At 42.4% G+C, this 27,563-nt stretch overlaps 1 protein-coding gene across 1 annotated transcript in view; it reads right to left on the bottom strand.

Annotated features, from left to right (window-relative positions):
- The window catches only part of pkn3 (protein kinase N3), a 104,180-nt gene that overhangs the window by 32,559 nt on the left and 44,058 nt on the right, over positions 1-27,563 (bottom strand). Inside the window, exons 6-7 of the mRNA XM_083930335.1 lie at positions 24,531-24,744; positions 15,629-15,775 (exon numbers count right to left, since the gene is read on the bottom strand). Of these exons, the coding sequence (XP_083786461.1) occupies positions 15,629-15,775; positions 24,531-24,744 (361 nt within the window). The remainder of the gene's footprint in view (positions 1-15,628; positions 15,776-24,530; positions 24,745-27,563) is intronic.

A 27,563-nucleotide genomic window follows, 5' to 3' on the forward strand; every position in this document is an offset into this window, starting at 1 on the left:
CAAATCTTAAGAGACACCTCAGGGCATCCCATAATGACATTTAGGTAAGTCGAGACATAACGCTACGATACTTTCTGTATTAGAAAGCTCATGCGACATGAGGCTACGGTTAATGTGTCGGGTTTTAACGCTAGTTTTAGCGTTAGCCACTGGAGCTGAGAACGTGTGTGTGTGTGTGTGTGTGTGTGTGTGACTAACGTGTGTGTGTGTGTGTGAACAACGTGTGTGTGTGTGTGACTATCGTGTGTGTGTGTGTGTGTGTGTGTGTGTGTGTGTGTGTGTGTGTGTGACTAACGTGTGTGTGTGTGTGTGTGTGTGTGTGTGTGTGTGTGTGACTAACGTGTGTGTGTGAGAGAGACTAGCGTGTGTATTTATTTGTGAGAGTGTAAAGTGTGTTTTTAGTTCCTACCTGACTGTCTCACTCTATAGGTGCACTAAACTGCCCCTTGTTGGCCAAATACTTTCACTAGTTTTGTATTTCACAGAGCATATAACACTGAACTGAATTTGGCATCAACATAAATTGGATTACTTATTCTAGACCTGTACATGCATGTAAACTAAAGATATCTGCATGGGTTTGGCTAAAAGAAAATGTTGGTTTCGTCAATACTACTAGGTACTTTTATTATATTGATTAAATATAATTGCATTACTAAAAAGAGACTAATATACAATTTTCTTTGACTAAAACTAGACTAAAATGCTCAGACTTTTAGTCGACTAAAACTAGGCTAAAATGCTCAGACTTTTAGTCGACTAAAAGTAGACTAAAATGCTCAGACTTTTAGTCGACTAAAACTAGACTAAAATGCCCAGTCTTTTAGTCAACTAAAACTAGACTAAAATGCTCGAGGTGGTGGGCTTTTGTTAAGCGCGTTTGCACATGTACGAGCACGAGCGTGCCCACGTGTACGAGCACGACGCCTACGGCGTCTCTCACTTCATTTTATGTGCGCCTGTTCAGACATAGAAAAAAAAAAAAGACGGACCATGCGCGGACATTTAACAACAACAACAATGGCGGCAAAAGGTTCACTTTGTTGTGATGCTAAGTGGAGTGTTTTGGTCGGATGAAAATATTCAAAAACAGTCGGACAAGACGCACAAAAACTCTGAGATCCATGGAAAGATTTGTAAACAAAGCGACGCACCGCGATGATGTCGATCAATGCGTGTGACGTGTTACGGCGTGGTGCAAATGGACAGGCAAGAAGCATTTGTGCGAGGCCCAGGCAGTGTGAGTACAAACGGGCTGGCCAGCGGGGGGAGAGAGAGGGGGGTACAAGTACCCTAAAGCCCGGGGCGCGGTGCGGATGTTCAGTGTGAGTGCGCCCTTAGTCGACTAAAACTAGACTAGACTAAAAGTAAGACAGGCCACCAAAAACAACACTAGCGTGGACTGAAACTTTCCAGGATGCCACTCTACAGAGCTAATGGAAACACGCCTAATTCTGTGGCTCTGTAGCCTGTGGAAAACAGGTTCTTCCCAAGTTGAACCAACAGTCGACCAGCACCAGCCCAAAACTAGAACTAGGTCTGGATTGGTCGAAAAAGATCTGGCCTCTGACTGGCTCTCACAGAGCTAGACTCTGATTGGTTCTCCCAGAGCTGGCCTCTGATTGGCTCTCACAGAACTGGCCTCTGATTGGCTCTTACAGAGTTGGCCTCTGATTGGCTCTCACAGAGCTGGCCTCTGATTGGCTCTCACAGAGTTGCCTCTGATTGGCTCTCACAGAGCTGGCTTCTGATTTAAGCCAACAGAGCTGACCGCTGATTCACTCTTGCAGAGCTGGCCTCTGATTGGTTCTCACAGAGCTAGCCTCTGATTTAAGCTAACAGAGCTGAACTTTTGCACATATTCAATTCAATTCAATTTTATTTGCCAAATCATTACAACAGTTATCACAGGACACTTCACAGAGTAGGTATAGACCACACTATGACTTATTTATGATTTACATAGACCCAACAATTCCCCCATTGAGTACAGTGGCAACGAAAACCTTCCATATAACAGGCAGGAACGTCGGACTGACCCAGCTTTATGGAGGACGGCCATCTGTCTTGACCAGTTGGGGAGGAAGAAAAGGAGAGAGAAAGAGAAAAAAAATGGACAGATGGACAGAGAGAGACAAAGACAGACACAAAGACGAACAGACAGACACACTTCCAGAGATGCAAGCAACCACAAACGTAACAGTGACTATAGTGATAGCTTAAGCAATGTGAATATGACTTACACGTTATGGCAGTTAATACAGCTGAACAACAAGAAACAGGCACAGCTAGAGTGACAGAACATGGATATGATAATAATTATGGTGGCAAACATTGAGTTACATTAGTTGCATGCAGTGATGAGACATGAATGATACAGACAGACTGGATAAAAGCTCAGAGTATCAGCAACAGGATTATCCCCCGGCAGACTAGGCCTATAACAGCATCATTAAGCATGACAAAATCAGCTTAAAAATAACAACTTAGCCAAGGACTTGTAAGCCCTAGCTGTAAGCTTTATCAAAGAGGAAAGTTTTAAGTTTACTCTCAAATATGGGGACAGTGTCTGCCTCCTGAATAACACTTGGGAGTTGGTTCCAGAGGAGAAGAGCATGGTAGCTGTAGGCTCTGCAACCCATTCTACTTATGAAGACTCTAGGAACGACAAGTAGCCCTGCATTCTCAGAGTGCAGCGATCTAGTTGAGTAATACGGTACTATGAGCTCTTCAAGATACGATGGAGCCTGACCAATAAGAGCTTTGTAGGTCAGGAGAAGGATTTTAAATTCTATTCTAGAATCTACAGGTAACCAGTGGAAAGAAGCTAGTACAGGAGAAATATGTTCTCTTCGATTTGATTTAGTTAGTACACGAGCTGCAGCATTTTGGACCAACTGGAGACTCTTAACAGACTTATTGGAGCAGTCTAGTTTTTCTGCATCTTTCTGAGAAACAATGTTCCTAATTTTAGCAATATTATGCAGGTGAAAATATGCAGTCCTTGTCATTAGTTTTATGTGAGAATCGAAGGCAATATCCAGATCAAAAATAAAACCCAGATTCCTTACTGTGGTGCTGGAGAACAACATCATCCAGAGTAACAATATCTTTAGCTATTGAGTTTCGGAGGCCTTAGGGGCCAAGTACAATAACTTCAGTTTTATCTGAGTTTAACATCAGAAAATTGCAGGTCATCCAGCTTTTTATTACCTAAATGCACATTTGAAGTTTATCTAAATTCTTCTTCTGGTTTGATCGACAAATATAATTGTGTATCATCAGCATAATAAATGACTCTGTGACTGACTTTAGTGTACATGGAGGATTTGTCATTAACATGTACCAAAGATCCAAACTACTCGCTAAGGCTTTTGTGTGTCGGAACGAGGTGTGAATCTATGGAATATGCTGGATATCCAGCTCAAGCAATGCCAAAGCATCCACAAATTTAAATTACTATGCAAACGCTTTATTTGGTCACAATATGTATAAGGAGGGTTATCTGAAATCAATAATTGTCCTCATTACCATCTTGGACTTGTTATCCTGACATTCATATGTATTGCTTTTTTGGTTATTTGTTTATCATCATCTTGCCTTGCTAAACGCCATTATGATCGAATATAAAAGTATAATAATAATTCTAAGTTACTTCAAGTGGATCAGCTACCTAAACATTATGTAAGGTGGTGGTGTTTTTTTGTGTGTGATTTTGTTGATTTACATTTATTAGCATAAATTCAGGAAGTGACAACACACATTCTGTTTAAGACACTTGATGAGAAAAAGGGGTGGGGTATACATAAGATTTTTTCTTCTTACCACTCCTTTTCAGGCACACAAATGTTGCCGGGTTTTTTGTGCAAATGCTATTGTAATGAATGCTGCCTGAAATAAATGATTAAGAAATTAAATGAAATGAAACTGCGATCTATCTGATAAATAAGACTTAAAACAGCTTAATGTGGTTCCTTTAATGCCAATTAGATGCTCCAGTCTCTGGATGTGATGGTCAATAGTGCCAAAGACTGCACTAAGATCAAGTCCTTTGTCTGAAGCTATTAGAAGGTCATTAGTCATTTTTACCAGTGCTGTCTCAGTGCTATGATTTGCTCTAAATCCTGACTGGAAGTCTTCAAATAACTCATTATTATGTAAAAAGTCACAGAGCTGATTGGTGACTAATTTATCGAGGACTTTAGATAGAAAAGGAAAGTTAGATATAAGGTAGGCCTATAGGTTGGGTTTTTAAAGAAGAGGTGTAATTACAGCTACTTTAAAAGACTGTGGTACATAACCTGCTGATAAAGACATATTAATCATATCTAGTACAGTGGGGCTAACTAAAGATAACACTTTCTATAAGTAACCTAGTTGGAATAGAGTCTAGGGGACAAGTAGAAGGCTTTGATGACGAAATAGTAGAGGTTAATTTGTTAAGGCCAACTGTAGAAAAGCAGTCCAAGAATATATCATATATGTCGTACAGTTGTTTCTAAGGTTCCTGGGTTTGAAGAAAAATTGGTGCCAAGCGAGTTGATTTTGTCTCTAATAGTTATAATTTTGTCATTAGGTCATGGAGTCGTTACTACTGAGGGTTATAGGAATACATGGCTAAATAGAGCTGTGGCTCTCTGTCAGCCTGGCTACAGTGCTGAAAAGAAATTTAGGATTGTTCAGTTTAGCGGGATGGCATTTACTTTCCAATTTTTGCGATACTTGTTTTAATTCTCGGGTTTGTGAGTTATACCATGGAGGTAACTTCCTCTGTTTCATTATCATCTTTTTTAAAGGAGCAACAGAGTCGAGTGTTGTTTGTAGTGAGCCTGCAACACTGTCAACAAGGTGATCAATTTCAGAGAAACTAACGTTTCCCTATTCAGCTTTTGAATTCTCTTTTCAAATATCCAGCTTTTTCATACTTTTGTATATATATTCAGCTTTTTAAATATTCTTTTCAAATTTTTATCTTTTTCATACTTTTGCACATATTGAGCTTTTTTTTTGCCAACATTCTTTTTTTATTGTTTTCACACATAAAGAAATACAATCACATGTATTGAACAAACATGTCAACCCCACCCCCTCCCATCCCAATTGTTCCAATTTTTGGTTGGGGAACTAAATAGTTATAGTCCATTATATAAGAGTAAACAACAACAAAAAACAAGAAACATTACTGTATAATTGAATATTGCTGTTCACACGTCTCCAGGCTCTTCCATCACATGTGGCAAATCCGTTCGTGATATATAAGAAATAAAAGGATCCTAGATGTGATGGAAATGATGCTCTTGTTGTTTTAGTGTGAAGGTGATTTTCTCTAAGGGCAGTGTGGTAGATAGCTCAGAAAACCACCTGCTAATTCCTGGTCTTCTGGTATTTTTCCAGGATAGAGCTATTATTCTTTTTGCAATTAATATACTCAAATCTATAAATAATCGTTGGTTTTTTTTAATTTTCAAATTCTCTGAGTACAAACCTAATATAAACAGCTGTGGGATTAAAGGTAGTTGAATATGTAATATATTTTGAATATATTGTTTTACTTCTTGCCAGAATTTTTGTATTTCTGTACATTGCCAAATACAATGGAAAAATGTCCCCTTTTCCCTCTCACACTTGATACAAGTATCAGGAATAGCACTATTATATTTATTTAGCTTTTCTGGAGTTACATACGATCGCATCAACCAATTATACTGCAGTAATTTTAGGCGGGTGTTAGTAGTTCTTGATTGTGCTTTAGCACATGCCTCTTCCCACTCAACCACCGAGATGTCTTCCTGTAGATCCTCTCTCCATGCCCCCAGCCTTTCCATAGACGTTTCTGTACATCCCTCCACCAGACATTTATACATTTTGGAAATTAGACCCTTCCCTAAACAATTCTTATTCATTAGTTTCTCTATAACAGACATTACAGGGATATCTAATGTTTGATTTTGTTGTGTTCTAATGAAATTTTTTAACTGTAGATATTTGAAAAAATTATTACGGGGTATATGAAATTTATCAACTATTTCTTCAAATGACATCAGCACCTTTTGCTCATTGTACAGATCTCCTATTTTCCCCAGCCCCTTCATAACCCAAGATTTAAATCCCCCGTCTGCTTTTCCTGGTGGAAAGGAGTCATTCCTCCATATTGGGCTGAAGACAGAGAGAGAGGACGTTTCTCTAAGATATTTTTTAAGTTGATGCCACACTACAATCATGTTTTTCACAATAGGATTTTTTGTAGTCTTTTTAAGGATTTTAGTGCTTGCTGAATACAGGTATGTAGGGAGGGGCAGACTTAGTTTGAGTTCCTCCATTTCTTTCCAGAGAGGAGCATCTTTTTCTGTGAAGTAGAATAGCAATGTTCTCAGTTGTGCTGCCCAATAATACCAGATTGGGTTGGGACATTTCAGTCCCCCTCTGTCAAAAGGTAAGTACAGTAGTGATAGTCGTGTTCGGGAGTTTCGGCAGTATATTCATTTTAAGGACATTTATTTTACCTATTAGTGATATTGGTATATGTGTCCACCTATCCAGTGATTTTGAAATTTCTTGCATTAGTGGTTCATAATTACATGCTATAATATGTTTAAGTTGTGGGACAATTTGGATACCCAAGTATGTGAAGCAATCGACAATTTTAAATTGAGTGGCTATTTTAGGAGGGTTTTTACTTTCTAGTTGGTTTAGAAACATAATTGATGATTTTGATTTGTTTAATTTATATCCTGAGATTTTTCCAAATATATTGATGAGTTCTAATAATTCAGGGATGGATGTTTCCATCTTTTTCAGAAAAAGTATTATGTTATCCGCAAATAGAGCTAGACGGTGCTCCTGTTGCCCAACTAATATGCCTGTTATGTTTTGGTGCATTCGTATCGCTATTGCCAGTGGTTCTATAGACATTATAAACAGCAAAGGAGATAAGGGATCTCCTTGCCTACATCCTCTTTGTATTTTAAAAGATCTGGATATATTACGATTAGTTATGATTTCAGCATATGGTTCTGTATAAAGTAGTTTTATCCACTTATTAAAATTTTCTCCAAAACCAAAACGTGTAAGGATCTCAAATAAATATGACCATTCCACTCTGTCAAACGCTTTTTCTGCGTCTAATGACAGTAATGCTGTATCTGCTGCCCCCTTTTCTTCAATCAATGTATTTAGTATTCTCCTAACATTATAAAAGCCTTGCCTATTTTTTACAAAGCCATTTTGATCTTTGTCAATAATATTTGGTATAATTTTCTCAAGTCTCCTGGCTATTATCTTACTCAAAATTTTTAAATCCACATTTAAAAGACTGATTGGCCTAAAATTTTCACAATTGTTATTTGGTTTGCCAGGTTTTGGCAACAAAGTGATCAGAGCTCCTCTTAAGGATATTGGGAGAATTCCATTTCGAAAAGATTCCATGAACATTTCTAATAGTGGCGGCATAAGTCTATGTTTAAACACTTTATAAATTTCAATAGGTATCAGAATCAGAATCAGAATCAGAATACTTTATTGATCCCCGGGGGGAAATTCTTTCGTTCCAATGCTCCGTGCACAGTAGAAACAAGCCATAAAGATGAATAAAGTAATAAGATAAAGTAAAGATTCAAATAAAATACAATTAAAATAAATCTAAAGTAGCTAATAAATAGCCAATAAAATACAGTACAAATAAATAATAAACAATCAAGTAAACAATCTGAAGTGAGTGTGAAAATACAATCTGAGATATATACACTGTACAATTAGGTTGTTATGGCAAATGAAATGAAATGAGAACAGATATTTATATTTTGTTTTGTTTTGTTTTTAAGTAGTCAAGAGTCCGATAATTAAAGAGATGAGTTGTACAGTTTAATGGCCACAGGTAAGAATGACCTCCTGTGGCGCTCAGTGGTGCATTTAGGAGCAATCAGTCTCTGGCTGAAGATGCTCCTCTGTTCAGCCAGAGTGTTGTGGAGAGGGTGAGAGCCATGCTGCAGTATCGCCCGCACCTTCGACAGCATCCTCCTGTCTGATACTGCAGCCAAGGTGTCCAGCTCCACCCCCACAATGTCACTGGCCTTTCCGATCAGTTTATTGAGTCTGTTGGCATCTGCAACCTTCAGTCTGCTGCCCCAGCACACTACAGCAAACATAAAAGCACTAGCCACCACAGACTCATAAAACATCCTCAGCATGGTCCGACAGATGTTGAAGGAGCGGAGCCTCCTCAGAAAATAGAGGCGGCTCTGTCCCTTCTTGTAAAGGACTTCAGTGTTCTTAGTCCAGTCCAGTTTATTGTCAATGAACACCCCCAGATATTTGTAGTGTTCTACAATGTCCACGTTATGCCCCCGGATGGAAACTGGGGTCACTGGTGTCTTTGTCCTCCGCAGATCCACCACCAGCTCTTTGGTTTTTGCTGTGTTGAGCTGCAGGTGGTTCAGCTCACACCATGTGACAAAGTTGTCAACCACAGCCCTGTATTCAGCCTCCTCACCCTTACTGATACATCCCACTACAGCAGAGTCATCAGAAAACTTCTGAAGATGGCAAGACTCTGTCTGGTAGCTGAAGTCCGTGGTGTAAAGGGTGAAGAGGAAAGGAGAGAGAACAGTCCCTTGTGGTGCGCCAGTGCTGCTAACCACTGTATCTGACAAACAGTGACGCAGGCGCACGTACTGTGGTCGACCAGTGAGGTAGTCCACAATCCAGGAAACAAGGGGGGGATCCACCAGCATCGCCGTCATCTTGTCACCCAGTAGAGCAGGCCTGATGGTGTTGAATGCGCTGGAGTAGTCAAAGAAAGTGACCCTCACAGTGCTCCTCGGCTTGTCCAGGTGGGTGTAGGCACGGTTTAGCAGGTAGATGATGGCATCCTCAACTCCAATCCGGGGCTGATAGGCGAACTGCAGGGGGTCCAGGTGTGGCCTGACCATAGGCCTGAGCTGCTCCAGGACGAGTCTCTCCAGGGTCTTCATGATATGAGACGTCAGTGCCACCGGTCGGTAGTCAGAGAGACCGCTGGGCTGCGGCGTCTTTGGCACTGGAACGAGGCAGGACGTCTTCCATATCACAGGGACCCTCTGGAGGCTCAGGCTCATCTTAAAGACGCGGTGTAGAACTCCACATAGCTGTTCGGCGCAGGCTCTGAGAACCCGTGGACTGACACCATCAGGGCCTGCAGCCTTACCGGCGTGGAGTTTGCTCAGTTGTCTCCGTACCTGAAGCGGTGTAAACTGTGCAGGTTGAGCAGGGGGAGGTTCGAAGTCCAGAGTGAGAGGAGGGCAGGTAGCAGGGGAGCCAGGAGAGGTGTGAAGAGAGGGGGATGGGTGTGAGGGTCTCATGGCGTTGAATGAGGTGCTATCAGGAGGAGGAGGGGGGGTCAGAAGCAGTGATGGCTGTAGACAGTCAGCAGGAGAGACAGCAGGGGCCTGGGCTGCAGTGTCAAACCTGTTGAAGAACAGATTCAACTCATTAGCCCCAGCCACACTGCCATCAGATCCACCGCTAGCTGGTCTGAAGCCTGTGATGGTCTTCATGCCACTCCAGACTTCCCTCATGTTGTTTTGCTGGAGTTTCATCTCCAGCTTCCTCCTGTAGCTGTCCTTAGCCTCTCTGATCTTGTTGTTAAGCTCCCTCTGAACGTCCCGAAGCTCCTCCCTGTTGCCACTTCTGAAGGCCCTCTTCTTCTGGTTCAGAGTGGCTTTGATGTCTTTGGTTACCCAGGGCTTGTTGTTTGGGTAACAACGCACAGTCCGAGCTGGGACAATGCCGTCCACACAGAAATTTATGTAGTCTGTGATGCATTCAGTAAGCCCATCAATGTCCTCTCCATGCGGCTCACAGAGTGCATTCCAGTCTGTCACCTCAAAACAGCCCTGCAGTGCCTCATAGCAGTCCTCTGACCATGTCCTCACTGTCTTTGTGGTCACAGGCAGCCTCTTGATGCGCCACAACAAAAACTCTCCACACAAGCATGTTTAAAGAGAGAGGCTTAATAAATAACTATGTTAAAAGAAAAAAAAAAAAGTAAGATAAGTAAAAAAGGAGAAAAGTTGAAAACAAAGTAAAAGTAAGCAGGAGCGACTAGAACAGGCTGCATACACCGCGGCGCATGCGCACTATTACTTATCCCATCTGGCCCTGGGGTTTTCCCTCCTTTGATATTGTCAATGGCAACAGATAATTCCATTAAAGTTATATCTTTTTCTAGTTCTTCTATAATTTCTTCTGATATTCTGGGAATATGAATATGATCCAAAAAATTATTTAGTTCGAAAGTATTTAAACCTATTTCTGAGCTATAAAGATTTTCAAAAAAATTCTTGAAGGTTTCATTTATTTCAATTGGGTCCACAATAGTTTCATTATTACCATTTTTCAATGAAGTTATTAGCCTTTCATTCTGCATTTGTTTGATGCGCCATGCTAGCACCCTGCCAGGTTTTTCACCTTGGTCATAGAATGTCTGTTTAAGTCGTAGTAGACCTGATAAAGCTTTTGTTGAAGATATTTCATTATATTGCGTTCTAAGTAGAAGTAGTTCTTGGTGAGTACCTTGAGATCCTGATTGATAGTATTCTTCTTCTAATTTCTTTATTTTTGTTTCTAGTGATTTTGTCTTCTTATAAGTTTCCTTAGCTTTAGAGCTAGTGATATTAATTATTTGTCCTCTAATAAATGCCTTAAATGCTTCCCATCTGTTACTTCTTGAGGTCTCATATTGAGCTTTTTAATATTCTTTTCAAATATTCAGCTTTTTTTTTAACTTTTGCACATATGGAGCTTTTTAATATCCTTTTCATATATTCAGCTTTTCATACTTTTGAACATATTCTACTCTTAATATTCTTTTTAAATATTCAGCTTTTCATACTTTTGAACATATTCGACTCTTAATATTCTTTTTAAATATTCAGCTTTATCATACTTTTGTACATATTCAGCTTTTTTAATATTCCCTTTAAATATACAGCCTATTTATACTTTTGCACATAATCAGCTTTTTTTTAATATTCTATTCAAATATTCAGCTTTTGATACTTTTGCACATAATCAGCTTTTTAAATATTAGATAGCGCCTTTCTAGTCTTCTGACTCAAGGTGTTTTAACACTATTTGTCACATTCACACTGATTCACATTGATGGCATGGGACATCTACATACCATCTAATCTAATCTAACTATTCACACCACATTCACACACCCTTGCGCAGCACGGGGAGCAATTCATGGTTCAGTGTCTTGCCAAAGGACACCTCGACATGCGGACCGGAGGAGCCGGGGATCGAACCACCAATCTCTCGAATGGAGCACGACCCGCTCAACCTCAGTTCCACAGCCGCCCCAGTGGAAGTGTTGGGCTCCTCTTGCTGAGCAGAGAGACTTCCAGCTGTGTGTCCGAGAGCTTTAGCAGATCATTTCCACGTTAATGTCAAGAAAAGCAGAGTTCATTCTTCCATCGGCTGCCCAACCATCAACCATTAGACTGAAGCCTACCCCCTTCCCCAAGTTCACTGGCATCAGGCGGGACTTTCATCGCTAGAAAAGAGACTGGGAGGCCCTTCAGAGGCAAGGAGAACCCACTGGCTCAAAAAAGGTTAAAAAAAATTCCAGGACCTACAGCAGGGCCGACGACATCTTTCGTGTCCGGGAAAATCAGTTTGGAAACCAAACTACGATCGCTACTGAAATAGTGGGGGAGCTGCAGAGGCTTCCAGCCGTCAACAGCCACCAGCCCAAGAAGAAGAATTGTTGAGCTCATCCAAGCTGTTGAGAAGGCCCTTGGAGGACCTGAGTGACCTTGGTGACACTGGTGCTTTAAAGAACCCTCTGATGACCAAGTGACTGTGTCAAAATGCTGATGCATCCAGAAGCAGCACGGCCCAGAGGAAGAGCAAGGGCAGCACACTGGAAGGTGGCAACAGGAGGAATTACACCGAAGCCCAGGAAGAATTCCTCAAAAAGCTCTCACCTGAATTAGCCCAGCAATTACAGGATGCATTCTGCAACACAGAAGCCAGCATCTCTCATTTTGCAAAGAGTCACTCAAGTCCTCTGGCAAAGAGCAGCCTTGCGGAGTGGCCTGTCATAATGATGCTGTTGGAGGTAACAGCCAACACTGGGCAGAAAATTGGGACTGTGATCGACCTAGCTTCTGACACCAATTATATCACCCATCAGGCAGCAGGTCGGCTCAATCTCAGGAGTGAGGACATCATGCTTGTGTCCATGGTGTAGGAGGCATAAAAGTCTTTGTCAAAATAAAGCGGTACCTCCTGAAGATCTGTGTCACCTCAAGAGGCCCTCTCAAGTCCCACCAGCTAGTCTGCTATGGCTTAGACAGCATTGCAGACATCCAAAGACATTTGTCAGCCAAAATATTACAAGAATACTTCCCAGATGTTCTGCTCAGCGACCTGGCAAGGCCAAGGGAGATCCACCTCCTTGTAAGTCACAAGGAGGGTCAGCTGGCTCCGCAGAGAATCTGTGCGGTGGGGGACCTCGTGCTGTGGGACGGACCAATGGGAAAGTTCATGAGATGGTCGGGCCACAATGAAATTGACTAAAGACGTCCTTCAGGCATGAACTGGTCCAGTGTGGTACATCAGCCACCTCATCACACACAACCCCGGTGAGACTGGTCTGGAACAGTAGTCAGAAGTACAGAGGGCTGAATTTCAATGATCTCCTGTTAAAGGGCCCTGACATCCTCAACTCCATTTATGCTGTGCTTCCCAAGAGAGGAGGGTTTTTGCTGCTTTGGGATACATAAAAAAGATCTACAATTCAGTGTGGCTTGAAGACCGAGAGGTGCATTTGCACAGGTTCCTGTGGCGTGACTCCGAAGAGGAGGAGCTGGGTGAATATGCAGTCACAAAAGTTAACATTGGTGACAAAGACTGTGATTGTGATTAGACTATGAAGCTCTTGGCTTTGGCTACACTCTGGAGGATGTCAAGCTTCATGTCATGGTTGGGAAACATTTCTCAAGGAGGAAGATGGAAATGAGGCTCAGCCAGGATCTTCAACTGGAGCAGGTGAGAGCTCAAAACATATAACATATGCTCAAGATTGATTTCTAGAAGTTTAAAAAAAAGTTTAAAATTAATCAAGGTGAATGGTAAATGGAATCGGGGTTCAGTGTCATGCCCAAGGACACTTTGACCGGAGGAGCATGTTATGTTTATCTATTATTGGGGGTATATTTTCTTAATCTATTTGTATTTGTGTTTAAGGTTTTTCACCTTCTTTAATAACAACTTTTCAAAATGAAAGAAAGAATTGATTCCTGGTCATTGAATGAAGTCCAGTTGAAATCTTCTGAAGCAAGCTGCCCTTTCAAGTGGGGGAAACTGCAAGGTTAAACTTCACTAGAGTGAAGAGCACTTGACAGTAGTTGTAGTAGTAGGTAAGGCTGTAGTAGAACATAATAGACCAGGGGTGTCCAATCCTGCTCCTGGAGCGCTACTATCTGGATTCTAATGATTTTCAAACCTATGACAAGCTCAGCTGCTTGATAACGGGCACACCATTAGAATCAGGTGCGTTGGAGCAGGGAGAAACCTAAAATCTGAAGGGTAGTAGCTTTCCAGGAATTAGGATTGGATACCCCTGTAATAGTTAAGAAATCTGTCCAGACACCGGATCTGAGAGCATATATGGCACTTATCACCAACAATACAGTTTTGGCTCAAAATTCAAAGATTGTATAGAAAAATCTATTCTATCTATCTATACAGGTTTCACTGAAGATGCTGACATATAGTGTTTATGTCAGCCTGATACAATCTCTAAGATTCAGAGTACCAAATCTGATATATAATGTTTATATTAGGGATGAACCAGAATATTTGAATATTCGTTCGGTGTGTAGGTATTTGATTTGCATTTTTGGTACTCGGATATTTTGTCAGTATGCCATCCTGGCAGCCCTTCTCTTTCCTTTTGTTCCTGTGTTTTTCTCCCTCTGTCTGTGTTTCCTTGTATGTGTCTCCCTCTCTGTGTTTGTTTGTTGGAGACTGGAGACAAGCCATACCAGGAGGATCCAATCTCACTAATCACCTCCCTGCCAGTATAAGAAACCGGATGTGAGACGCATTTGGCACCAGATCGTTGCATCATCAGAGCGGTATCGTGTTGTGATCCTTGGCTCCGTGAATCTATGGTTTATTGTTCCTGTGTTCTTTTCGCTCCAGTTACCTGTGATCCTGTTCTGTCTGCCTTCCTGTCTGCCTGCCTACCACCCGCTTGTGTTCTTCCTGTGATCATCTCGCAGTTGTTTGCAACCTCACCGACACCCTCACTTGGACCTCACTCCTTTTCCCCTTGCGCACTGGACACTTTTGTATATCGTTTGTCTCACATTAAAGGCTCGTTAACCCGACTGCATTTGGGTCCCAGTTCTCCGTGTCTTTTCCAGTTCTGTTCATGACATATTTGTTTTTTAAAATTTTAATTATTATTATTTTTTCTGCACAAGGTAGGCTATCAATAAAGGCAAACTGCAAAATATGTTTTGCCAATACATTATTGTAAAATGTATTATTTAATTTTTTATTTTTTATTTACATGTGTAAATAATAAACTCTCCAACCCTAGGTGGCGGACGTCTGACACAGGACAGCTGCGGGTCCATGTGAGTACAGTGCTGTTTAGTCACACAGGTAGGAACTGAGTATTGTTTTACTGATGATTTAACAGTGGCAGACAGGCAGGCAGTGAAAGCCTATGGCCGCATAATAAAGCACTGAGATTGGAGCCTGTCTTTGCTCCAGAGCCCCCCGTGCACAGGATAAAATTATAGATACATTTGGATGGGCGGATGTAACTTTGATCTGGCTATTTCCCAAGCACAAAATAAAACTCAAACTATATTTAAACCAGTCTTTGTAATGTTTTGGAACTGTTATAGGTGACAATCTCTCAGATTTCGCCCTTTAAGATCACATGAAAGTTTCCAGTTATAACAACATACCAAATGATAAGGTTATAATAAGAATAATTTACCAAAAAGTTGGTTTTGGGTAATAACATGAACCTCTCTCTGAAGGCTAAGAGGGTCATTACTTTGGCCTTCATCTAGACAACCTGCTGTCTCAGGGTTTCAGTAACCTTAGGGCAGCTTGGTATCTTACAAAGTAACCAGGAGAGCTGCCAGATACTGTGTGTCTAACAAAGAAGTATATTGTCACCAGGTGCCAGATTAACAACAATAACCGGGAGGTATCCAGAAGTGTTCTCTAATTTTGTTCACTGTTTTTTTTCACAAAATAAAGGTTTTTGTTGAAGTGTCTAGGTTATTTAAAAAAACATACTAGTGCAGCAGTGGTATGGCCCCACTGGATATTCTATCAAATTATGGACAATAAAGAATAACATCTTTTCAGAATTAATCAAGTATTAACAACTAATTTTGACCTCCAGTGTATTATGTATATACTGTATTGTGCATATATTGTGTGAGTTTTGTTAGGTTAAAGAACCACACAGATCCAGACTCCAATTACAGGCACTTCTACAAACTATGGATAGACTAACAAGCAGACAAATGACAATGTAAACCTAGCTGCATGATTTACATAAAGGGAAGTCAAATGGCACGAAAAAAAAGTGATAGTTAAAGTGTTGACTTACAGGACAGGTCATCAGCCTTGGTTGTCCTGCCATTGGCACTACGTCCTGAGAGGCCGGATCTCACCTTCACAGATTTTCCATCACAACCATGGCCCGGAACGCACTCCAACAGGTCTTGGCAGCCCATCAAACATACCTCCAGTCGACCTAAAGAAACACATTTCAAATATCAATTCAGTATTGAGAAAACCCTATTTCAAGTTTTATTGAAGAAAATGAAAATGTAAAATCACACAAAAATGAGGTCAGATGAGGAGTGCTGACGTGCTACGGTAAGCGTATTGAGACATTTCTTGTAACTACCGCTTAACATTTAAACATCCACTAGTTCTACTCAAGCACTCACAGCTCTCCTCCTTTAAGCCACTTTAATGTTACACGCTATCTGTTAGCCACTTTAGCTTAGCAGTTAACTTCACAGCTGGTGATGATTTTCCTCCTGGTCTTTCTTGCTCTCTTTAGCTTGGAGTGTCTTAGTTACCCCTATGTCTCCTTTAGTGATAATGGTAAATGTAAATGGTAAAAGTGTAATGCATTTGAAGCATTGGAGGTGAGGCTTAGTGAGTTAGAGACACGGCTACGCACCATGGAAGCTCAGTCTTATAGAATAGAATAGAATAATAAGCTCAGTCTTATGCTACGGTAGCTAGCAGGTGTGCCAGATTAACTGGTTTTCCGATCAACTGGTGGTGACAGCACATCGTTAGACCTGGGCATTCAGGGCTTAAGACTTTTTCAACGGAATTCCATTGCAAGGCAGCAGCCTTTGTCCTTGGTAACGTCCTGTCAGCTGATGTCATTCACGTACACTGCAACAGGAAATAAACTAGGACTGTTTCTGAATGTTTATGGAACATCCCTGAAAAGGTCCATAGCCCTGGACCTCTGTGCTATCTAATGAAATTAAAAAAAACATAACGATGATGAAAATAGCCAAGTACAGTAGACTTCGAAGGCTGCTTCGAACTTACAGACTGGGATTTGCTCTGTGATTCACATGGAGAGGACCTTGATGATCTCACGGACTGCATAACAGGGTACATCAATTTCTGTGTGGACAGCGTTGTTCCTACAGTGACTTTAGGCTGTTTCCCCAATAACAAGCCGTGGGTCACCAGATACATCACGGTCCTGCTGAATGAGAAGAAGAGGGCCTTCAGAGATGGGGTGAGAGAGCAGATGAGGCGGGTCCAGAGGGAGCTGAAGGAGAGGATTCAACAGGGCAAAGACACCTACAGGAGGCACAAACTCCAGCAGAACAACTTAAAGGACGTGTGGAGCGGCATGAGGAGCATCACTGGCTACAAACCATCTGGTAGCCAGACAGTAGGTGGTGGTACTGAACGTGCCAGTGAGCGGAATCTGTTCTTCAACAGACTTGATGAAAGGGCTCTGGACCACCCCCCGACAGCTCCTCCACAACCATCCACCTCCAAACCTCCAGCCCTGTTGACACCCCACCTCCCCCCCAATTCCTTCCTGGATTTGCCCTACCTGTCCCCTCCCCCCCGCCATCACCTTTCTCCACCCCCACCAACGCATACAGCAGACAGATCTTCACTGCAGAGCAGGTGAGGAAGGAGCTGTGCAGACTCCGCCCAGGCAAGGCAGCAGGTCCCGACAGTGTCAGCCAGAGGGTCCTCAAAGCATATGCAACCCAGCTGAGTGGAGTCCTGCAGTACATCTTCAACCTCAGCCTGAGTCTTGAGAAGGTCCCTGTGCTGTGGAAGACATCCTGTCTGGTACCAGTACCGAAGAAGATGCGTCCCAGCACCTCCGAAGACTAGAGACCGGTGGCGCTGACGTCGCACCTGATGAAGTCCCTGGAGAGGCTGGTCTTGTCACTTCTTCGGCCCCTGGTCCCAGCTCATCACTGGACCCGCTAAAGTTTGCCTACCACCCGAGACTGTGGAGGACGCTATCATCTTCTTGCTCCACCGTGCCTGCGCCCACCTGGACAGACCGGGAACCACAGTGAGAAACTTGTTCATGGATTTCTCCAGTGCGATCAATACCATCTGGCCTGCTCTGCTGGGACGTAAGCTGACGGCGATGCAGGTGGACCTTCCCCTGGTTTCCTGGATTACGGATTACTTAACGGGTCGACCACAGTATGTCAGACTGCAGGACGGAGTGTCTGACACTGTGGTCAGCAGCACTGGAGCTCCACAGGGAACTGTTCTTTCCCCCTTTCTGTTCACCTTGTACACCTCAGACTTTTCAGCTCCTCTCACCTGCCCTGAGTCCTGCCACCTGCAGAAGTTTGCTGACGATTCTGCAATTGTTGGCTGTGTCAGTGAGGGGAAGGAGGAGGAGTACAGGGGCGTTGTGGACTCGTTCGTCAACTGGTGTGCAGCTAATCACCTGATTCTCAACCTCACCGAGACTAAGGAGCTAGTGGTGGATTTCCACAGGAGTAAATCTGCCCCCACACCCATCTCCATCAACGGCGTGACTGTGGATGTTGTCCAGGATTACAAATACCTTGGAGTATACCTGGATAACAAACTGGACTGGTCCAAGAACACTGAGGCTGTTTACAAGAAGGGCCAGAGTCGTCTCTATTTCCTGAGGCTCCGGTCATTCAATGTATGCAACACCATGCTGAGGATGTTCTGCCAGTCGGTGGTAGCCAGTGTTATCTTCTTTGCTGTTGTGTGCTGGGGCAGCAGACTGAGGGCAGCAGACGCCAAGAGAATCAGTAAGATCATCAGGAAGGCTGGCTTCGTCCTGGGGGTCAAACTGGACTCTTTGGTGGCGGCGTCCGAGAGGAGGATGCTGTCTAAACTGCACAGCATCCTGGACAACAACTCTCGCCCTCTCCACCAGCTGCTGATCTCCAGCAGAAGCACCTTCAGTCATAGACTCATTCTCCCCCGGTGTAACACTGAATGCCGGAGGAAGTCTTTTCTTCCAGTGGCCATCAAACTGTATAATTCATCTCCCCCCGGTCAGGTAAGGAACCTTGGAGACACTGTATCCTGAGAAAATGTCACTTTGTCACTTTATATCACCACTACATCACTTTATTTAGTTGTATTGTAAACTTACTTCAGTAAGAAAGGCTGCTACACTTCACTGTACTTTACTGTAACTTAGTTCTGTAGGAAATGCTACATTTTTAACACTGTTTCAATTATCGCTCCTTATCACTTATTTAGTTTGTACTTGTATATTGTATATACCTACGCTTAACCACAATGTCTGTTGTACTCTGTCACACTTCGTAATTGTTGATTTATTTTATGTTAGCTTTATTTTGATTTGATTATGTTAGCTTATTGTAACTCTGATCCTTTCCCACCTTTGTATTGAAACTGTTGCACAAGAATTTCCCTCGGGATAAATAAAGCTTCTTGAATCTTGAATCGTGAATTTTATGTGGTTGCATTACCAGCAGCCACAGATGCAACATTGTAGCATCGAAAACCGCAAAATTATGATGCTTCCATACTGACAAGTAATAACTTCAAAATCAAACTTAAAGTAGACTGACTTGATAACTTCAAAATCAAACTTAGAGCAGACTGACTTGCCAGTGTTTCGGTTTAACAAGTGACTCGGTTAACTGGCAACTTTCTGCTGAGTGCCTCTGTGGTTGCCATGGTGAATGTAGATGATGAAAACAGGAGTCTGTTTTTGAGAGAGCTACTCATAGACTAACTTTAAAGAGGAGATACTCTGAGATATCTTTTACTACACAAGACTGACAGGTAAGTGGCTGGTGGTGCACGGGGTTAATCTCTTGACTTTCATTTATTTTCCCACAATGGCGTGACTATAAATCTCCTAAAAAAAGTTTATTTTTTTCGAAGTGGCAAATAAAATTCTACACACACCTTTACACAATCAGGTTTTCAAAGACAGATCGATTAATATAGAAATTGAATAAGAGATTATTAAAAAGAGCGAGTCGCACTCTTCCTGTAAACCGTAACAACTAGCAACGGTACAAAACGCCACTGACACATTTGCTCAAACAAAACTATAAAGATTGCTCAGGTAGGTGACTTTTGTGAAAAACTAAACATAGAGGCATTCACGAGGACAGCTATGCATTCTCTTCCTGTTTTTAACATCTGCTTTCACTACGGCAACCGCAGACGCTTTCAGCTGACAGTCGGCAGTTAACGGGTCACTCGTTAAACCCAAACACCTGGAGAGAAAATGTCCGTCACAGCAGTGACGCTTCTAGTTTGCAGTTTCAGGACACCTGCAGTGGATTCAACCCTGGACTGATGTTATTTCATGCTGCATATAAACTCATTTAAGCATGTGTCGCTTTAAAACGAGTCAACAAACAATTCTGTCGACGATTGGATGAATACGTAATGTTAAAGTGTATTAAGTCGTTGTGATGAAAAAGATAAATGTCTGTAGAGGTGAATATAAAACACGATGGACGGTCGATACACTGGAAAGCAAAATTAGAGAACAAGTTATTAATACTTGATTTATTCTGAAATGTTGTTATTCTGTTATTCTTTTCTTATTCAGAATTTGATAAAATATCAGCTGTGGCTATACCACTGGATCATGCTTTTTTTAAATAACCAAGGCACTTCAACAAAAACCTTTATTTTGTGAAAAAAGCAGTGAGCAAAAAACACTATCAGATACCTCCCAGTTATTGGTGTTAATTTGGCACCTGGTGAACACTGACTTCATTGTTGGACATACCCTATTTATCTGGCAGCTCTCCTGGTTACTTTGCAAGATGGCGAGCCGCTCTAAGGTGACTGAAACCCTGAGACAGCAGGTTGTCCAGATGAAGGCCAAAGGGATGACCCTCTCAGCCATCAGAGAGAGGTTTGGCTTTCAAAGTCTGTGATTTCAAGAATATTGAAACTTTACAAGGACACAAATTAATTTAAGTCCCTCAAAAAGGCCGGTCCTCCGCGTAAAACAAGTGCACAAGGGGACAGGATTATGAGAAGACTCTCAATGCCTTAGCTGAGGAGCATGTTGTGTGGGTAGAGGAGAACTGGTCACTTCAGTGATGAGGGTAAGTTCAATTTATTTGGGTCTGATCCTGTGAATGTTCTCATTTGTCCAAGTCATAGTAATTGTTATCCCCAAAGCAATTTCAGTCAAAAGCAACTGGACTTGGTTGTTTGTCCAGGACGACGTTTCAAAATTTGGGTCTAATGGGAAACATTATGTTGGGCGTAGGACTGGGGAAAGGCTGAAACCAAAGTGTGTAAAGAAGTCAGTTATATTTGGTGTCATGGTTTGGCAAATGTTTTCTGCAGCAGGAGTTGGGCATCTTGTACAGCTACATGGCAGGGTGAATGCAAATGTTTATGTGAACCTCCTTCAGCAACATGCAATGCATTCACTGCAATTGTCATTCAACCAGCTGCAAATTTCATGCAAGACAATGTCCCCTGTCACACTGCAAAACAGGTGAAGCAGTTCCTTGAAGCTAAGACCAGATCTAAACCCCATAGAGAATCTCTGGAAAATCCTCAGCAACAAATTAATGGCTAAGAAACCCACTACAGTTACTGAACTGTGGAAGAGACTGCAAGAAGAATGGACCAAGATCAAACCAGAGCAGTGTGATAAACTATTGATGTCCTGTTAACACCTCAGACTGTATATGTTTTACTGACAGGCTTTATGAAAGTATAAACAGGTCACAAATAACACTTAAACCATTGAAACTGTTATTGAATTTACTTGTGATATGCCTGATGTCAAGAACGAAGCCAAATGACAAGAAAGTTGGCCGTATCAATGCCTGTTCACGATACTATAAAACATCAGTACAGTCGTTAACAAAAAGTGTGTATTGTCAAACTCATATCGTTATTAATCTGATTTAGAGTCAGTTATTCAGTTAGTGTGCATGCCCGAAAGATGCAAGCTGCCTGTTACTGCTCCGGTCTTTGAGTACGCTTTTTTTGAAACTTTAACTTCTATTCTCCTTTGTTCCTTTTGTTTCTTAACCCTTACTTCTGTGTAGTTCTGCCATCTACAATGAGGTTACTTTCACAAGTTTTCGTGTTTCTTTTCTTGTGTTTTTTTTCAATGTCACTTCCACCGGGACACGCTTCCTTTGTTTACTTCCGGAGAACAGCTGATCGCGCTAATGCCGGCTGACATAGCGGCCAGACCAGCTGAGACTCCACCCGAACTCTGGAGAAAAACACACCGGGGACGCAGAGGTGGGAAGCAAAATCGGGGCTATAGAGGAGGGTCGAGACAGGACGGGCTTATGGAGAGGAGAAGATTTAAGCCGTGTCTCCCCTCTATTGTTATGGGCAATGTACGGCCTCTGTACAACAAAATGGATGACCCAACAACGCTAACGCAGAGCCACCTGGAGTACCTTGAGTGCAGTCGGATGTGTTTCACGGAGACATGGCTGCACAGGGACATCCACACCATTCAGGCTGACCGGGATTGAACCAAGAGCGGTAAGCGGAAAGGAGGGGGGCTTGCCGTTCACAGCAGATGGTGTAATCCGGATTACTCATTTATCAATCTTGCGTGAAAACGGGGGGAGATCTTAGTGCAGAATTGGTCGTAGGAAAGGACCCACGTGTGATTTATGAAACATTCGTATCTGACCAATCTCAGCGTACGAATGAGCGGGCCTTGATAAATGCGGCGGCTGAATTTGATCGTCTTTAACATGTTACGCCCCTATATATTCCTGTTTCCGAGCCTCGCCCACTGAGGTCAAACACGGAGAGAAGGAACGCAGGTTAGAAAAGAAACTTTTCCGACACACAGATTGGCATCCTGACATCCGAGATGGAGCAAAATAAAGATGTGCTTTTTGTCAGTCTTAAGAGTGGAATAAAAGGGAATAAAAGTGCGCCTGTGCGCACTGCACGTACTCAGCACCCCTGCCGTGAAATGCACGCCCTCGCATTATAGATGATATTCTGGATCAGAAGGCTGTTGTTTCCACCTAAAGGAGTAGTTTATATACGGGTAACCCAATTAAAAGCACACACCTTTGAACATATGAATTGCAAGAAAAACTGGGATTAGATTTAGGAAACGCTGAGTCAAATATATTCAACTTGCTCAAAAGATCTATTTCATTCATTTAGTAATTATGGCTGCAGTATAATTCCACAGAACATACAAAAAGGTGTTGTTTTGTGTTCGCTATTATCCAAGTTTGTGATTTTTAACTCTTTAAAATAGTTTACAGACTGTAAGTAACCAATGTTCTGACCGTTGTGGGTTAGCTGTATATAAACTACTCCTATAGGTGGAAACAACAGCCTTCTGATCCAGAATATCACCTATAATGCGAGGGGGTGCATTTCACGGCAGGGGTGCTGAATACGGCACAACACCGGCGCTCTTGCTCTGTAGCGGGGTTATTAGGTATTCCGTAAGAGAATACCTTTGTCACCTAGAACATACCAAGATGTTAATCATCTGATAACTTGTTTGATTTAATGCAATTTATCGAGGGTAGCCACCAACCGAGGAGATGACTTTGGCTCTGCAGTGTGTCTTGCGGCAGTCGCGTGCTAACACATTCATTCATTAATTCAATGTCGGGGTCGCGGGGGGCTGGAGCCGAGCTGTTTTGAAATAAAAAAGAATCGTGTGTCCCCACCTGGCCACCACGTTTAAAAGCGATAGCTTGGCATCACAAATCACCTGTACATTTATCGAGTGGTAGTTTTTGCGATTGATGAATGCGGAATCATTCATGGATGGTGCCTTCAGAGGCACATGAGTACAATCAATTGCTCCAACCACAATTTTTATTTTTTTTATTCGTTTTAAGAATCTGTTTTTAACTGTTCTTAATATGTGACTGCTTATGCTTAATGACAGCTGAGGTTTGTTCATTATTTTCAGCCAGATTTTGCTGTGCTGCACCTCAAATACATAGGCTTAAATGTGCGTACACGATCTCAGACCAGACGTGAGATTTGATCATAGCGCCCGCTCACGTCCAAATTGATAAATGCCGACGTTTGCCAGGAAATGGTCGTACGCACGGTTTTCTGCCGTACGTTCGTTTGATAAATGAGGGCCATTGACTCTAGCACTTACGAAACTCTGAAACAAGAACCTACCAGCGGTTACAAAAAGAAGCTTATAGAGTGTCTACAGCAACTACAAAAAAAGGAGTCATTGACAAATCACAATATTACAGGCTCTATCCCCAGGACTCAACCCCCTTATATGGACTCTATCTACAAAGATCCTTAAAGAAGGGGCCCCACTCAGGCCCATTGTCAGCAGCATAAACTCGGTCACTTACAACATTGCCAAGCACATAGCCAATATCCTGGTACCACTGGTGGGCAACACCCCTCACCACATCCAAAACTCCATATACTTTGTGAACAAAGTCCAAGACTTCAACATGGATCTAGATGAAACCATTGTATCCTACGACATGACTTCCTTGTTCACCTGTATTTCAACCATGGCGGCTATGGCCGGAGTAAGAGAGCGGTTCACATAATCGAACAAATCTAAAACCCAACTACATTTGCCAACTTCTGGATTTGTGCCACCACAACACCACAAATTTCCAGTCTAATGAAAATGCTGCCGCACGCCTACAGGAAGCGTGTGAGCAAGTATCCCAGTAGGACGGTATCTGATTTTTGTCTTTTGCCTGCACACATTATGTGGTTACATCAGAGCTGCTCTGCCGTTTACACAGTAGAGTCACAATCCATACAGCAGTGCAAATTCCTACTTTCTATACCATACACCCCTACCAAACATTGTTCATCTAAACACAATGCCCACATTGCCTTGACACAGACCTGGATTAAAATAGGTAAAATATCTCTTTAAGTATAGTATTTGAGTACTTAAAAATGTAAAAGTATATGGACTTTCTTTCCACTACTAACGTTACCTAAAGAAATGAAATGAATAGATTTTGGAAAATATCAGTAGAAACCTGTTAGACTGGCTGGTTTGAAGAAGAAGGAAGAAGAAGTCAGAGCACTGGTTTGCTTCTTTGATATGCTGTAGGAAGGTGAAATTCCCAACGCTAGTTCCTCCTTAATGGTAGCATACTTGGGATGGTCCTGAGGGAGCTCACTTAAACGTCTTTCCAGGGAGAGGCTTAACAAATCCACCTTTTCAGATGACTCCTCCATTTGGGCTTGGGCCTGAGGGACACACAATATGATACAACTTTATTGGCAGTATTCACTAAAATACATTTTGCATCCTCAGAAATGTACCCTTGTAGCGTTCTTCATTCTTTCTAAACTTGAAAACACAGTATTTTTCACAGTTTGCTGCAGATATAGTAGCCTATTCAGCATGCAGCAGCATCTGTGTTCATCCTGAAGGGATGTATTTCAACAGGGAGTGTTAAACAAAAACACAATTTTTCTGACTTTAATCTCATAAATCTGCATCTTTATTTTCTCGTAGATTTGCCACTTTAATCTCAAATCTGCAGCTTTTTTTCTGTAAATATTACCCCTCTTCCCTGGGTCTGTAATTTTTTTGTTTTTTCATACTCGGCCCTAATACGCCATCATACAGTAGAGATGCAGAAAGGAAACCAAGTGCAACCCAGACTCACTGAAGAGGGGGAAAGAATATGGAGGGAGTCTTTGGTAGTATCCAAATCAGTTAGATTCAAAGTGATAAATTCATAAAAATCTGAAGCGGTGATGGCAATAACTTATTATACAAAATGTAGCCTGGGAACAAATAGCAGATATGATCAGTGATACTGACGACAATTCTGAAATGATTTAAGATCAGGTGAGGAACTGTGTCTCAGAGGTCAGGTAGACCAACACAGATAAGAAGTTAAAGTTCATTTTGGCGGTTGTTAATAATAACTCATTAGCTTGTTTGGCCGGTGATGTACACTATGAGGCATTACAAGCATGATACGAGGATCTGTTCTCGGTTTAGTTATCCCCCTTGGTAGTACTTCCTACATTTCCCATGCATAATGTGCCGTAATGCTTTGTGATGACGTTTTGTACGCCCATTAATTGTGCGCCAATGGGCTGTTTGCAGTGAAACCAGCGTGAGAAACCATGGAAACGAACAGAGAGTCCAAGTGAAAACACAAGGAAGAAGAAGAACAAAGGGAGCCAAAGCAGGAAAATTGACTGAGGGCGCACTCACACTGTCCTTCCGCACCGGGCCAAAACTGTTTTTTCGGGTCAAGCCTAGTGCATTTGACCAGTGTGAGTGCAATCGCTCCGCGCATAACTGCGGCCAGATGGCAGTCCACAGCCCGTCTGAGAGAGGTGGGCTTTTGTAGAGCGCGTTTGCACATGTACGAGCACGAGCGTGCGCACGTGTACGAGCACGAGGCCTACGACGGTTCTGACGTAATTTATGTGCGCCTGTTAGGACATAGAAGGACGGACCATGCGTGGACATATAACAACAACAACAACAATGGCGGCGAAAGGTTCACGTTGGTGTGATGCGGAGGTAGAGTGTTTACTGCAGATTTGGTCAGATGAAAATATTCAAAAACAGTCGGACAAGACGCACAAAAACTCCGAGGTCTATGGAAAGATTTGTAAACAAAGCGACGCATCGCGTTGACGTCAATCAATGCGTGTGACGTGTAACGGCGTGATGACGTATGGACAGCAAGAAGCATTTGCGCGAGGCCCAGGCAGTGTGAGTACAAACGGGCCTGGGGCGCGGGGGGAGAGGGAAGGGGGGACAAGTACCCTAAAAATCTACCAAAAGTTCAGATTAAACTAAATGACTAAAGAGGAGGGAGTTAGCTAACGTTAGTTAGGTAAAGTCAAAAATTCAGATTAAACTAAATGACTAAAGAGGAGGGAGTTAGCTAACGTAAGTAAAGTAAAGTCAAAACTTCAGATAAACTAAATGACTAAAGAGGAGGGAGTTAGCTAACGTAAGTAAAGTCAAAAGTTCAGATAAACTAAATGACTAAAGACGAGGGAGTTAGCAAACATTAGTAAAGTCAAAAGTTCAGATAAACTAAATGACTAAAGACGAGGGAGTTAGCAAACATTAGTAAAGTACTAACTAAATGCGGCGGTGGTTGGGACAGACTTCCAGGAGGATGGATGGATGGAAAGATGGATAGATAAATAGATAGAATTATATATATAGATAGATAGTGTGACGGGAATTACAATTAACATGTCTTGGGTTTTAAAACACGGGACAAAACATATTCTTTGTCTCCTCGATGCAGACGTTTTCTTTATCTTCATTCATCATCCTGTCGGGGTCGCGGGGGGCTGGAGCCGATCCCAGCTGACATCGGGCGTGAGGCGGGGTATACCCTGGACAGGACGCCAGTCTATCGCAGGGCACATAGAGACGAACAGAAATTCACACCTACGGGCAATTTTAGAGTCATCAAATAACCCAACACGTGCATGTTTTTGGATGGTGGGAGGAAACCGGAGTACCCGGAGAAAAGCCACGCAAACACGGGGAGAACATGCAAACTCCACACAGAAAGTCCCCAGTCGGGATGCGAACCTGGAACCTTCTCGCTGTGAGGCGACAGTGCTAACCACTACACCACCGTGTAGCCTTTGACCACAACAATAGATAGATCCCAAGCTTGAAATGAAATGTTTGCACTTGCACTGTGTATATTTTGTTGTATGTATTGTACTTGATGTGTTTTTCATGCCAACAATGTTAATGCAATTATCAAATGCATGGGGAATCATTGTCAATATCCCTGGAGGAAGTCACTGAGGTAGTCAAACAACTCCACAGTGGCAAAGCCCCAGGGGTTGATGAGATTCGTCAAGAAATGCTGAAAGCTTTGGGTTTGGAGGGGCTGTCTTGGTTGACACATCTCTTCAACATTGTGTGGAAGTCTGGGACAGCGCCAAGGGAGTGGCAGACCGGGGTGGTGGTTCCTCTTTTTAAAAAGGGGAACCAGAGGGTGTGTGCCAATTACAGGGGTATCACACTACTCAGCCTCCCTGGTAAAGTCTACTCCAAGGTG

This window comes from Echiichthys vipera (genome assembly GCF_963691815.1).
Source record: "Echiichthys vipera genome assembly, chromosome: 16".
NCBI classification, from domain to species: domain Eukaryota; kingdom Metazoa; phylum Chordata; class Actinopteri; order Perciformes; family Trachinidae; genus Echiichthys; species Echiichthys vipera.